This window comes from Struthio camelus, chromosome 7 (assembly GCF_040807025.1).
Source record: "Struthio camelus isolate bStrCam1 chromosome 7, bStrCam1.hap1, whole genome shotgun sequence".
NCBI classification, from domain to species: Eukaryota; Metazoa; Chordata; class Aves; order Struthioniformes; family Struthionidae; genus Struthio; species Struthio camelus.
The window spans coordinates 10538679-10552297 of NC_090948.1; the positions used below are offsets into that span (position 1 = coordinate 10538679).

Consider the following 13619-nt stretch of genomic DNA (forward strand, 5'->3'; position numbering starts at 1 on the left):
AAAGTCCTTTTTGGGAAGGGATGGAATAAAATGGAACGGCCACTGTGCGTGTCCTAATGCCACACGTCCTAATGAACGCACCTAACTCGCCTCCTAGCAGCAGGCTTACTAAAAGCAATGGGACTCATCCTGCAGTAAAACAAAGGCTGTTTATAAGTGTTTTCAGGAACAGGGCCATAATAAATATTTAGGTTCCAGCTTCTTTTTAAAAGCACTATTCAGTTCATGATTTATTAAGGACATCTTCAGAAACTGACTCCCAGCTCACTAAAGAAGGCTAGTTTTAAAGTCACCAAAGGAGAAGACTTTTGCTCGAATGAAACTCAAACCAGGAAGTTAATGAAGACTGTGCTTGTTTCTTAGGATACTCACACTCCCAAGCCTTCCTTACAACTCTGAAGACTAATTTAAAGACAAGTTTGAAGACTAGGTCTAGCTGGAGATGTAAAGGTTGGGGGCAGCCTTGGCTGCAGTGACCATGAGATGGTAGAGTTCAGGATCCTACGAGGAGGAAGCAGGGCAATAAGCAGTATCGCAACCCTGGACTTCAGGAGAGCTAACTTTGGCCTCTTCAGGGACCTACTTAGGGGAATCTCCTGGGGTAGGGCCCTAGAAGGAAGAGGGGTCCAAGAAAGCTGGTTAATATTCAAGTAATCACTTCCTCCAGGCTCAAGAGCAGTGCATCCCTCTGAGTAAGAAGTCCAGCAAAGGGGCAGGAGACCTGCATGGATGAGCAACGAACTACTGGCAACACTCAAACAGAAGAAGGAAGTCTACAGAATGTGGAAAAGGGGATAGGCCACTTGGGAGGAATATAGGGACGTTGTCAGAGCATGCAGGGATGCGACAAGGAAGGCTAAGGCCCAGTTGGAATTAAATCTGGCAAGGGATGTCAAGGACAACAAGAAGGGGTTCTTCAAATACATCAATAGCAAAAGGAAGACGAGGGAAAATGTGGGCCCACTGCTGAATGGGGCGGGTGCCCTGGTAACGAAGGATACAGAGAAGGCAGAGTTGCTGAATGCTTTCTTTGCTTCAGACTTCACTGCTAAGGCCAGCCCTCAGGAATTCCAGATCCTGGAGATAAGACAGAAAGTCTGGAGAAAGGAAGACTCTCCCTTGGTCGAGGAGGATCGGGTTAGAGATCCTTTGTCCAAACTTGACATCCACAAATCCATGGGCCCCGATGGGATGCACCCACGAGTGCTGAGGGAGCTGGCGGATGTTATTGCTAGGCCACTCTCCATCATCTTTGAAAGGTCCTGGAGCTCAGGAGAGATGCCTGAGGACTGGAAGAAAGCCAATGCCACTCTAGCCTTCAAAAAGGGCAAGAAGGAAGAGCCAGGGAACTACAGGCCTGTCAGCCTCACCTCCGTCCCTGGAAAGGTGATGGAACACCTCATCCTGGAGGTCATCACTAAGCATCTGGAGGACAAGAAGGTGATCAGGAGTAGTCAGCATGGATTCACCAAAGGGAAATCCTGCTTGACCAATCTGATAGCCTTCTATGACGGAATGACTGGCTGGGTAGATGAGTGCAGAGCAGAGGGTGTTGTCTACCTTGACCTCAGCAAGGTTTTTGACATTGCCTCCCATCACATCCTCGTAGGTAAACTCAGGAAGTGTGGGCTAGATGAGTGGACGGTGAGGTGGATTGAGAACTGGCTGGATGGCCGAGCTCAGAGGGTTGTGATCAGCAGAGGAAGTTGCAGAGTTGCAGATTCTAGTTGGAGGCCTGTAGCTAGTGGTGTCCCCCGGGTGTCAGTCCTGGGTCCAGTCTTGTTCAATATATTCATCGATGACTTGCATGAAGGGACAGATTGCACCCTCAGCAAGTCTGCTGATGGTACTAAACTGGGGGGAGTGGCTGACGCACCAGAAGGCTGTGATGCCATTCAGAGGGACCTGGACAGGCAGGAGAGGTGGTCAGAGAGGAATCTCATGGAATTCAACAAAGGCAAGTGCAGGGTCCTGCACCTGGCGAGGGATAACCCCATGCACCAGGACAGGCTGGGGGTTGACCTGCTGGAAAGCAGCTCTGCAGAGAAGGACCTGGGAGTCCTGGTGGACAACAAGTTGACCAGGAGCCAGCAATGTGCCTTTGGGGCCAGGAGGACCAATGGTCTCCTGGGCTGCATTAGGAAGAGTGTTGCCAGTAGGTCAAAGGAGATGATCCTGCCCCTCTACTCAGCCCTGGTGAGGCCTCACCTGGCGTACTGTGTCCAGTTCTGGGCTCCCCAGTACAAGAGAGACATGGCACTCCTGGAGAGAGTCCAGCGGAGGGCTACCGAGATGATGAGGGGACTGGAGCATCTCTCCTACGAAGAAAGGCTGAGAGAGCTGGGCCTGTTCAGCCTGGAGAAGAGAAGACTGAGGGGGGATCTCATCAATGTCTACAAGTATCTGAAGGGAGGGTGTCAAGAGGATGGGGTCAGACACTTCTCTGTGGTGCCCAGTGACAGGACAAGAGGCAACGGGCACAAACTGAAACACAGGCAGTTCCACCTAAACCTGAGAAAAAACTTCTTCACTGTGAGGGTGACTGAGCACTGGCACAGGTTGCCCAGAGAGGTAGTGGAGTCTCCTTCTCTGGAGATATTCAAAACCCGTCTGGATGCGATCCTGGGCAATATGCTCTAGAGGACCCTGCTTGAGCAGGGAGGTTGGGCTAGATGATCTCCAGAGGTCCCTTCCAACCTCAACCATTCTGTGATTCTGTAATCCTAGGCTTAATTTGGAAGGAAAAGTATTCTGAAGCAGTCTTTAAAAAGGGGTTAGGTAAACAGTGGAAATTATTATCTGGAGCTTATAAACTACTCTAATATCCAAATGCATTAGAATAAAAACACATAAATGTCTGGTGGATGGAAACAAGACTCAAGATTAAATTTTACAGAATTAAATTAAATTTTACAGAGTTAAAGATAATAGGGCTGTAAGAGAGTTCAGGAATCATTAATAAATTTCTCTGCCCAAGGCAGGATTGGGTTTATTCATCCAATAAAAGCGTATCATATTAATAACCTACTTGTATTCTTATTATGACTTATGTAGCAGTTTTGTTACAAATTTTGCAGAAAATGCTGAAAGTCAAATGCTTCATTTTTTTAAAGAAACTCTGCCATTTTCCTAAGTTTCTTGTAGCGTGCTATATCACCTCCCACAATAGAACACAAGTCATAACAAATATTTATTAAGATTATATGTTAACTATGCTTTGCTCAGTTAATCATCTAACGCAAACTATTAAATAAAAAGAAAATATGTGATTGGTTCTAAGGGAAGGATACATTGTATTGTTCATATTTAGAGCCATATAGCTGTGCTCAGGACAGAGAGCTGAATTAGAAAGCTGCTACTGCTGCTGAATAACTTTGGGAAAGTAATTCCACATTTTTGGGTCTTAAGTTTTCCATTATAAAATGGAGACCAAATAGACTTATCTCATAAAGCAATTGCAGCTTTCCTGGCTTCTTTATACAGGGACATTAGTATGCAGTAACCTAGCGAATTAATTTAATATCCACTGTTTTATCCTTAGCAATCACACATTTGTAAAACCTTTAGGTCCAGGGTGCGTGAGGTAGCTTACTGCCATGTTCCTGGTGGAAACGACTGCCTGAGACAAAGGCAATTGTGCATGATGGAGGTTAATAGTGGATCTTAGCGCAGAACCACTAGTATACTATAAATTCCTATTTACAATTATTGCACAGTAGCTTCCCTCAACAGATAAACCCTTAATGCCTGTACAGGATTATTTAATGTTAAGTGTAAAATGACAGGGTTGCAGTCCACAGAATATGATATTTCCCTGAAGCATAGAATAGCCTTTAAGGTCTCTGGGACCTTGGTTTAACTGTCAGGATACCATGGATTATCAAGTTGCAACTACTTGGCAGAATTACAGTAATGGTTATGTGCGTGCTCCACACTGTTCGAAAGCACGATGCAAAATATATTAGCTCTAACCACAGTAAGGCCTGACCTACCACAAGGATGGCTTAGCTGAACATACTTTGTTTCACAGCTGCAACAGTCCAGAGGGTACACAAAACCAACTGGTGATTGGCAACATGCTAAACTTCAATAACTTAACTCATCTGTGTGTAAGCATACCTTTTGTTTGATCTTTTACAAAATGAGCCACAAAATCTTATTCAAAAAAACTTGTAGCTTCTGTTTAATCTACAGAACATCTTTTAGATTTATATCCTTTTTTTTTAAAGATGTCAGGCCCTAAATAAAATGTTCCAGTGGTTAAATGCCCTCACTACTAAAAATCTGCCTGACGGAATTTATTTGGCATAAGCTTTCACTGTGTTGGATCTGTCTCTGAATTATTTAATCAGAAAAATGCTTCCCATCTCCCAATTTCCTCCTTCATGTATATACTTGTATACTACAGTTGAAACACCTTTCATTTTTAGTTAGAGAAAATAAATAGATTACATTTTAAATCCCTCATTATAAGACATTTTTCAGATTCTGAATTACTGTTCCAGCTTTTTTGCCTCATTTTAATTTCAGGCCCTTCCCCAATTTGGTGTGAGAATCTTCTCTAGGAGCTTGGAACACGGAGAATGCCGTCTGGGACAACCGCCCCAGCCGGAAACGCGCAGAGTAGTGAAAGGAGTTGAGCTATTTGAAAAAATAAGTAAGTCTTCTGCTGGCACACTTTTACATTATATATACACCCTTGTAATTTTGTTAGTTACATCTAAATCTGTCTTCCTGTCCTTTTTAACTATGCTCTATGGCCTGAACATAATTCAAAATCAAAATTGTGGCTGCAATTTTATTCATTACATATAAATGAAACAGATGAAGCATAGTGGGGCTCAGCTAGCTCTGTTTTGTGAAAAAAAAAGTTTTCAGAAACAGCCAATTATGTCTAATATTGTGTCCACATTTTGCAACAGTTAGCAGAAGAGAGAGAGAGGAAAAAAGGGAAAAATAAAAAAAGCCAGGCAGCAATTTCTTAGTCTTTAGGCACTTGACGCTGCAAGGCTGATTTACAGCCTACATGAAAATTTTGTGGTGCGACATGTTCAGTTAAGAGGATCAAAACAGAGTAAGCTCTAGACTTTCAACCCTTGATTTGTAATCCATCTTCAGATTCCTAAGTATTTTTCTGCATGATGTCTGCAGTGCAGGACTCACAGTGTGTTATGCAACATAGTACTCAAATAACATTCAAAAGGTAAAGTTTTACAAATAAAAGATAACGTATACTGTTGCTTGCTGAAAGGCTTTCTGCTCATTTCTACAAAACCTGCACATACACGCTTTCCACATAAGCAATTCCCATTTATGCCATAAAAAAAAGAGAAAGCTCCTCTTATCTATCATAGGTACTCATAACAATTAACTGGTATATTTCTATATGGATGGCATGGAAAACAACTCAAAATAAGGCAAAAACTCAAAAAATACTATTTCTCAGAGAACGTTCTGGCTAGGATTAGCAATTGCAAAATGCCAGCAGAGTTATAATTAGCTTGATATAAGCTAAACTCTTTTACAGCATTCACTCATGGGACTTCCAAAAAAGTGGCAGAGAAGGAAGGAGATACATCACATTCTACAGTACCTTGGCTCATCAACAAATGGCACTCCACACTGCATCTGAAAATAACTTCACCTTGTGTTCAAGAGCAAGTGTTATCTTCTTTACTAACGCTAGGAGCCCACCATGCTCAGGGCTACGTTGGAGAGTGAAACAGGATGCTCTGTGTTCAGGCCCAAAGATTCGCCTGTGTCAGCAGTGGGTCACGCTGGACTTTTCTGTGGGGCTATTCAACCCTTCACAGCTAGGTCATGCAGGCCTGATCTACCTTTGCTGACAACCAGAAAACACACTCCCGTCACTCTGATTCTACACTGTCCCAGTACAAGAGTGCAGGAAAATACAGCGGATCTTAAGGTGGGAGGTGAGACAGCAAATTTTACCTTTTAATACGTCTTTCTTCCTTCTCTCAGAACCTTATACACCATCACTACAGTATTTACACAAAGAACATTTCTCAAAAAAAAAAAGCAAATTAGCATACACAGTTTATAAAATCCCTTTTGCACTTTAATTTCCTATATATTTACTCTTACACAGTTTTGATTTATTATAAATTTGGATTCATTTGTTGTTGTCAGTTGCTAAAAAAATTAAAATTACATGTATAATACCTTTCCTCCCTATTTTGAGCAACAACAACCCAGAGTTTATTGCAATGAAGGAGATAAATTACTACAATAAAAAGGAATTCCTGACTTGCTACTGTGATTGCTACAGATACAGTTCAAACATAACTCAGGGTTTGCTATGCTTCACATGAGAAAGTCTCTAAGGAGATGACTGGAAACAATATTGGCTGCAAATTAATGACTAAACTTTAGACTAGATATAAGTTCAAGATAAGTGGGCATTTCCCAAACGGTACATTCAGTAAATCTCCAAGAGGAAAGTACAAGCACTGAGAACAATTTTAACTAGTTATTGAAATACTCCTAAAGTATTCCCTAGAAGTTGAGTTCTAGATCTAAGAAAAACTACAAAAACAAAAAATAAAAAACAACCACTATCTTAAAAGAAACTAATGTAAATGAAACATCGGCTATACTATGTTAAAATCTCTTGTATTGTCTTTGTAGGAATAAGCACTGGCAGTACAAACTATAGATGCCTGAACCGATTGTTTTTGAAATTACATGTTCAATGCTGTAGAGGGAATATATACTGGTATTTAGCTAGTGTAAGGTAGAATTCACAAACTTCAAACAAAATTAAAATGATATTGTGCTAGACTTTGAAGTTAGGATTTCAAGTTAGTAAACTTCAAAGTCAGGATACTTTGAAGTTAGTAAAAAAAAAAAAAAAAAAAAAAAGATGATTATACCTTTACAAGATAAACCAAGGCACGGGGTGCTTACAGCCATAAAGGAAACCTGAGGCTGAACCAAGTTCAGTTCAGACCTCTGAGTTCCAGCCCCAGAGATAATGAAAGATTCATCAGCTGTTCTCTGTTGCAAAGTAACTTGGCTATTTTTATTCTATCTAGTCTAAGGATAAAGAGATACTTTTCTTACTGATGTTTATTTTTAAAAGACCTGCAATATTCGGTGGCGGAAAAACCGGTTACAGAACTGAAAAAGTTATGTTAAAACAGATGAGGTATCACTGAAGGCATCATTTGGATTTGAACACGTCAGTTTCAAGGCAGGCAGAGCTGACGTTAACAGTATCTTTTCTACATATAAAGCAATTCATTTATAAGATCAGGCACGGTGTTTCAAAATGGCCCAAACAATATAAAACGGGCAACTCTGGAAAATGTATGCAGATGTGAGGGGAAAAAAACATACACTCTGTGAAACTATTCTTCTGCCAGTTCTACCTGTGAAATACCTTGCTACAAACCAGATAAAAAGAAACTGCTGACAATCAAACATGGGTGGAAAATAAATACCAAAGGATAAAAGAACAACAAAAGAGCAAGGTTGACACAAAGACAATTTTCCAGTCTTGTTACAGCTCCAAAGCTGTCATTAGAAGTGGTTATTAATCTGTATCAGGGATCTTCCTGAAGTGACGCAGGTCTCACTGAATTAGGTGCTGTGCTGTCCTAACTTAACAACCTACCAGCATCATGAGGGTTATAAAGGATAATCCACTTTCACGCAAATATGTTTACAACCCATCAACAGTAGTTCAGCCCTGCTCTTCCTTCCCATATGCAAAGAGATGTTTTAAGGCTGAATGTCAAAAATGAGTATTTCTTCTTTGAAAGATAAGGCCACTTATTTAGAGAAATTTGGCTATATTGAGATTTCATTGAGTCACAAAATTAAATTAGACTACTTTAGTAACATCTGCACTTCCCTTAGTCTGATGCTTTAAAACCTCAATAAACACCATACCTATGAAAAAAGCCATATTCACCTGCAGCCCTTTATGATCTAAATACTAATTTGCAAAGCTTGGCAGATATCGTTAACTACTGAACTATGGAAGACCAAACACGCACCAATTTTTTCAGTAGACTTCCAAATTAATTAAAATGAAGTCTCAAATTTTATATTGGTCTGACTTGGCAGAAATAAATACTTCCTAGATATTTTGCCGCTTTGCACTGTTAAACAGCTGATGTACTCTTGGTAACGATATGTCAGTATACCCTACAAGTCTCTCAAATTCCTCACTGAAGTTTTGTTATAATTCATTTGATGTTTCTGAATTAAAGCCACCACAGAAGCATAAAGGGCTTCAATAATAACTAGGTATTAATAAAAATTTTTACATATAGTTTTAAATGCTGTTTTATGCTTCCAAATACTGAATGTAAAACAGATAGCAGGGCTGAAGTAGAAAAAAGATAAAAGTAACCAACAGGCAAATGGTTAGAAAAGAACTGTTAGTAGTATCCAGATACTACTAACACTCACCCTCTACTGCATTATTCTTCACTGAAGCCCACCAAGAGTCATGACTGTTGAGAGAGCAAATGCTAGTCTACCAAACCCTGGTAATTTTAAGACATAGATAATTTAAAAACCTTGTGTTATGAGTATGAGAAATTCTAGCTCTACTTAAAGTTGTAGAAGCAGAATTTTATTTTATTTCATGATGTTACCTGAATGCTAAAATATATCTGGCTACCATGTTTCTTATCGCCCAATGAAGTGCCCCAATGAAAGACAAAAGACACAAAATAAAGATACTAAATAATCCTGTAGGGAAGTATGACTATTTTTAAAGACAATTCCTCAAATGATATTACAGGAGCACATAGAGAACAGAAAAGAAAAAGTTCTATGGACTTGTTTCTAATCATCACACAAAGAATTAAAATACACATTTCAAATCATCACCCTAATCTTCTTTTATCTGTGACATTTGCAGCTGTGTTGTGCTCAGGCTTGCCAGACAGTATCCTGCTATTTCTGCTTTCTGAAGCACAGTGTTTTGCTAAACTGCAACTCTGGGTAACTTCTCCACTAAAGTAACTTTGCTTTGGAATTCAACAAAAGTGATGCTAGTCTGCCATCTACTGGCTAAAAAAACCCGAGCGCAAACAAAACAAAGGCAAACGCTAATTCAGACCTTCTGTGAACACTTCTCCTCCCAAACACTTTTTACACACTAAAATTAAGTAAGTATTTGTAGTTTTTCCAAGAGAAGGAAACATACAGAAGAGAATTTCCTAAGCTGTGGGGCAGAGAGAAGAGCCTGCCCACGCCATGGCTCGTTCTGAGCCCCGGGGCCTCCTCCGTAAGGCAGGCTCACAGACTTCTCAGACAGAAATATGCTGTAGTGAGGAAGATTTTCACTTATTTCCGTTTACTGCTCCTGTTACATAAATCCCCAGTGATGGCAAGACAAGAATGAACTGGAGCTGTGAAGTAGCTGGAAGTAGCCGCTGGCCTTTCTGCATGGCTCTGAATTCATTTCTCAATGTTTTGTTCCTTTTGACATTAAAATGAATGTCCTAATTTAACGATTCAAGTTAACTGTTCTCCTATGAGCCTCAATATGTATTTAAGCCATGATAATTGAAATACACTGTATAATTTCCTTGAAAGTCCTGCCCAGCTAGTAAACACTGATTTGCTAAAACAAATCTACACATCATAAAATTATAGTTATCTATCTAAAGCTTTCTAGACACCTTTTTTATTAGTACTGATTTCATGTTACTAAAGTAGAGCAGACAGAGAGTAACAGAGGTTCCAACTCAAAGTACATTTTAGCATAGTACCTGGTAGGGGTTAGTAGCAAGTGTCAAGAGAACAAAGAAAAGAAGCTGGACGCAGAATATAATCTCACAGAAACCTTCTTGCACCTATGATTTTAACCTCAATATGCCCAATGGGCTTTTCTTCCATGAATTCATCTAATCTCTTTTGAACTCATCTAAACTCTTGACAGCTACATTGCTTTATGGCTTTAAGTTCTACACTAGCAATTTACATTACATAAAAAATACATCTTTCTGGTTGTTTTAAACCTACTGCATGGACATTTCATTTTAGGTCCTCTATTTTTTATGTGAAGCGCAATGAACAATCATTCTGTTCACCTTCTCCTTGACACTCATGATTTTAGACATCCGTCATATCCCCTCTTCCTTTATTCTCTCGCATTCCTTCCATGTTTTTCTCCACACTTTGTCAGTGTGCTTGGATTTTTAAGACTTTCTGTCAACCAGCTCATCCTTCTTTACACGATTATCACCTTCTTCAAAAATCTCTGATGGATTTTTCAGACTTGATTTTCTTCTACAAAATGTTGAATCTTCTCAATTAGCTCACATTTATTTTTCTTTCTGTATATATTTAATCTGAGTTTTTTTACTCCTAAAGAATGTCTCAGATTGTATATTCAAGGGGCTCCTGAAAGATGAATGCCTCAAACTAATGAATGGTCAAACTATTTGAACAATTTCTTTTTAAAAAAGGCAACAGAAATGCTGATTCTTGTCTTTCCTTCAGGAATGATTAACTGTGAGTATCATAATTTATTAATAGTATTAGCACATCACCTTATATAAAGACCAATTCAGACATTAAAACACATATTTTATAAATTTTAGAAGAAATATTTGAAAAGTGTTTATCAAGAGTTAGAAACAAATTTTTTTGTATGATGTAAATTTGCAAAAAATTAATACACATACATGTCACAAGCCACATTTTAGGAATGTGAAAATGAGAGACAGAAAAAGTCAAGTGATTTTGCCTAACAGCACATCAAAAGTCTTCTGTAAGAGAAGTGAAGCTGCATTAGTCCTAGATTTGTTACCTTCATTAGACTTTTTCATAATAAGCAGCAGAAATAAAATTATATTCTCTAAGCAATTTCTTTGAATCAGATTGTTCACTTGAATGTGAATGTTTAACAGTAAAAAAATAAAAATCTCTATGTAAATATAATAGTCCTTGTAATTAAACACCTGTAATAAAAACCTCTCTAAATCCAGGAAGTTCACAACCTGAAGGAGTCATTTCTCACATTCAACAGCAAATTTTGCATGTCCACCTTTCATCTTTCGCATTTTCAATCACATTTATTTACTGTTTTCAGGAGTACAGACAAGCAAACCATAGTTCTTGCTTCCTATATTTTTAACGAAAGTAAGATTATGCTTCAGTGAGACTACTTACTCTTTAAAATGAAAGGCTTTTAATTTACTTTGTAACTGGTTACATCTCTAGACTCAGTAAAGCCTCTTTGTGCTAAAACCTAGATGGCACATCCACGCTTTAAACTAACTTAAATAGTCAGCAGGGGATTCCAATATGTAGAAGATTAGCTGAGCTCAATGCACTAAAACAGATAACTAATGGCACATTTAATTCCCAGCTCCACCAAAGGGCAATGTTTAAGATGAGGGGCTACAGCTGATGCTAAATGAACTTAGTGGTCTCTTGACTACCAAATTAAGCTACTGGGACATACTTTAGGTCTCTGTAAATCAAAGCAGCTTGACTGCTGTTTGGCTTTAGGGTGGAGATCAAATATATTAAACCTATACAACATAAAACTACCTCTGTGTCTAGACCCATCTGTGATGTTGTGGACAAACTGAACACCAAAATCCCATCAGAAGGGAAGCGTCATAGCTGATACAACACCAACAGGAATAAAGGTATTAACTTACTTTACCAAAAGTGAGAATCTGCTACTTCTGTCCGGTTTTGCATCAGCTACATCACCTTGCTCTTCATCATCTCTGTTTGGAGTGGAGTAACCAGCATGCTGGTCTCCTGACATCTACAGGTAAAAAGCATGAGAATGTAAGTCTCCCTTAATGAACACTTTCACTTTAGAAATAGTTCTATAAACCAAACGATCATTAAACCAGATACATGTGGGACTGTTAGTCAGTTATATCATATAACTATATAATATTTCATCATGTAAGAGTGGCTATAGATTTTTCAGCCCTGCATTAATGTGACAATGCACATGATCAGTTGTTGATTAATTAACAGTGCACACGATCAGCCATTGCTATATTACTTTGTAGTAGTTACCAAAAAGTGACTCCTCTAATACCAAAATGCAGATGAGAACAAAGGTAAAAGTCATCTTATGATGAAAGATCCTTTGACTAATTCCCAGGAAAATTTTCATGGTTGGAAAAAAAGGTGTGCTGGAAAGAGAGCAAGGACAACTAACACCAAAATATTTGGAATTGCAGTCCTATCCAGTACTGAAACATCCAAAAAAGCTCTTATGTTTTCATTTGCATATACACATTCAAATAAGCATAAGAGAAAATACAGTATTCTGTGGATGGAATCTCAGTCTTAGTTCTTAATTTGTCTGTTATCTATATCCACCCTCAATATGAATTTTACATTCTTCTAGTGATGAATTAATACATGTGTATGGTCTTTAGGAAAAGCAAAGAGTTGCGAAGTCTTTCTTGGAAATTAAAAGGCATTTTCATGACATCAAGCTGCCTCTTATGCCAATGGCTATATTTTGGCAATTTTTCCCCCTCCATTACTTCAGTATAAACTTAAACATCTTCACTCATTTCGGAAGTGAAATAGGGTGTTGCAAGACGAAATGGCTCAGCTGATCTACTAACTTTTTTTATGATGGGGAAAAAAGTGGCCCCTCGCCCCTCTTATCCCATGTGCTGAGCTGATTCCTCGGTAAGGTTACTCAGACCTTGAAGCCGTCAGAACACTACAACAGAAACGGTGCAGTTTTTTCTGGCGGCGGAAGGACGGGAGTCAGCGAGAGGGCGTGCAGGGCAGCGGGGACGGGCGCGCGGGACGCGCCGGGGGGGCTGAGCCGAGCCCCCTCGTCCAGCTTCGGCCTGACTTTCACTAGGAAAATCAACAGCAGTTCCTGCCCCTTCCCCCATGTTTAGGCAGGCTAAAACTTGCTTATGGATTACGCTTCAGTCGGGGGCCCACGCTTTCACACCCAGCTTGACAACTGCCCCCTGTTCAGCTTTGAACGGATGTAGGACTTGCCACTCGCCGCTGCCAGGCGAAGACCACGCACGAGCGCTCAGCACGACGGCAGCCCAGGTTTGGGACCCCAGGGAAAGCAGCTTTTATTTTTGTAGCCTGGGGAGATTTTGGAGCTCGGTGAGAACACCAGCGGCTCCTGACAGCCAGGGGCGACACCTGATTTTGACAAACGAGCGCCTTCGCCAGTGATCTTTACCACAGGAGGCAGGGAGAAGCCCGCGGCTGAGGGTCCGGCAAGGCGGGAACCGCTGAGGCCGCAGCCGCGCCCGGAGGAAGCGGGCCTTAGGAACACGGCATGTCTGCCCGCCTTCACAAAAAGCCGTGCCGCCAGGGCCCCGCCACCGCCCCCTGAAAGGCCGGAGTGCCCCAGGCCCCAAGGAGCGGCGTTTCCCTGGAAACCGCTCTGCCCGCAGGCGCGCGGAGGCCGGGCGGTAACCTGCGGCGAGGCGCGGGCTGAGGGGGTCGGCGGGGCCGAGGCGCGGCGGGCTGAGGGGGGCGGCGGGGCCGAGGCGCGGCGGGCTGAGGGGGGCGGCGGGCTGAGGGGGGCGGGAGGGGAGGGACCGGCGAAGGGGCTTGCCTTAACGCTGCGCTCCGGCGAGGCAGAAGGGAAACCGAAAGCGGCGGTTGCCGGG

The 13619-nt window shown here is 40.9% G+C and overlaps 1 protein-coding gene across 4 annotated transcripts in view; it reads right to left on the reverse strand.

Annotated features, from left to right (window-relative positions):
* The window catches only part of CASP7 (caspase 7), a 30091-nt gene that overhangs the window by 15427 nt on the left and 1045 nt on the right, over positions 1-13619 (reverse strand). For 2 of the 4 annotated variants that reach the window (XM_068951682.1, XM_068951681.1), the window contains exon 2: positions 11655-11767. In XM_068951682.1, coding sequence (XP_068807783.1) covers positions 11655-11767 — 113 coding nt within the window. Of the gene's footprint in view, positions 1-11654; positions 11768-13183; positions 13295-13564; positions 13615-13619 lie in introns of those variants that run through there. The other 2 variants (XM_068951684.1, XM_068951683.1) reach the window with 2 other exon arrangements.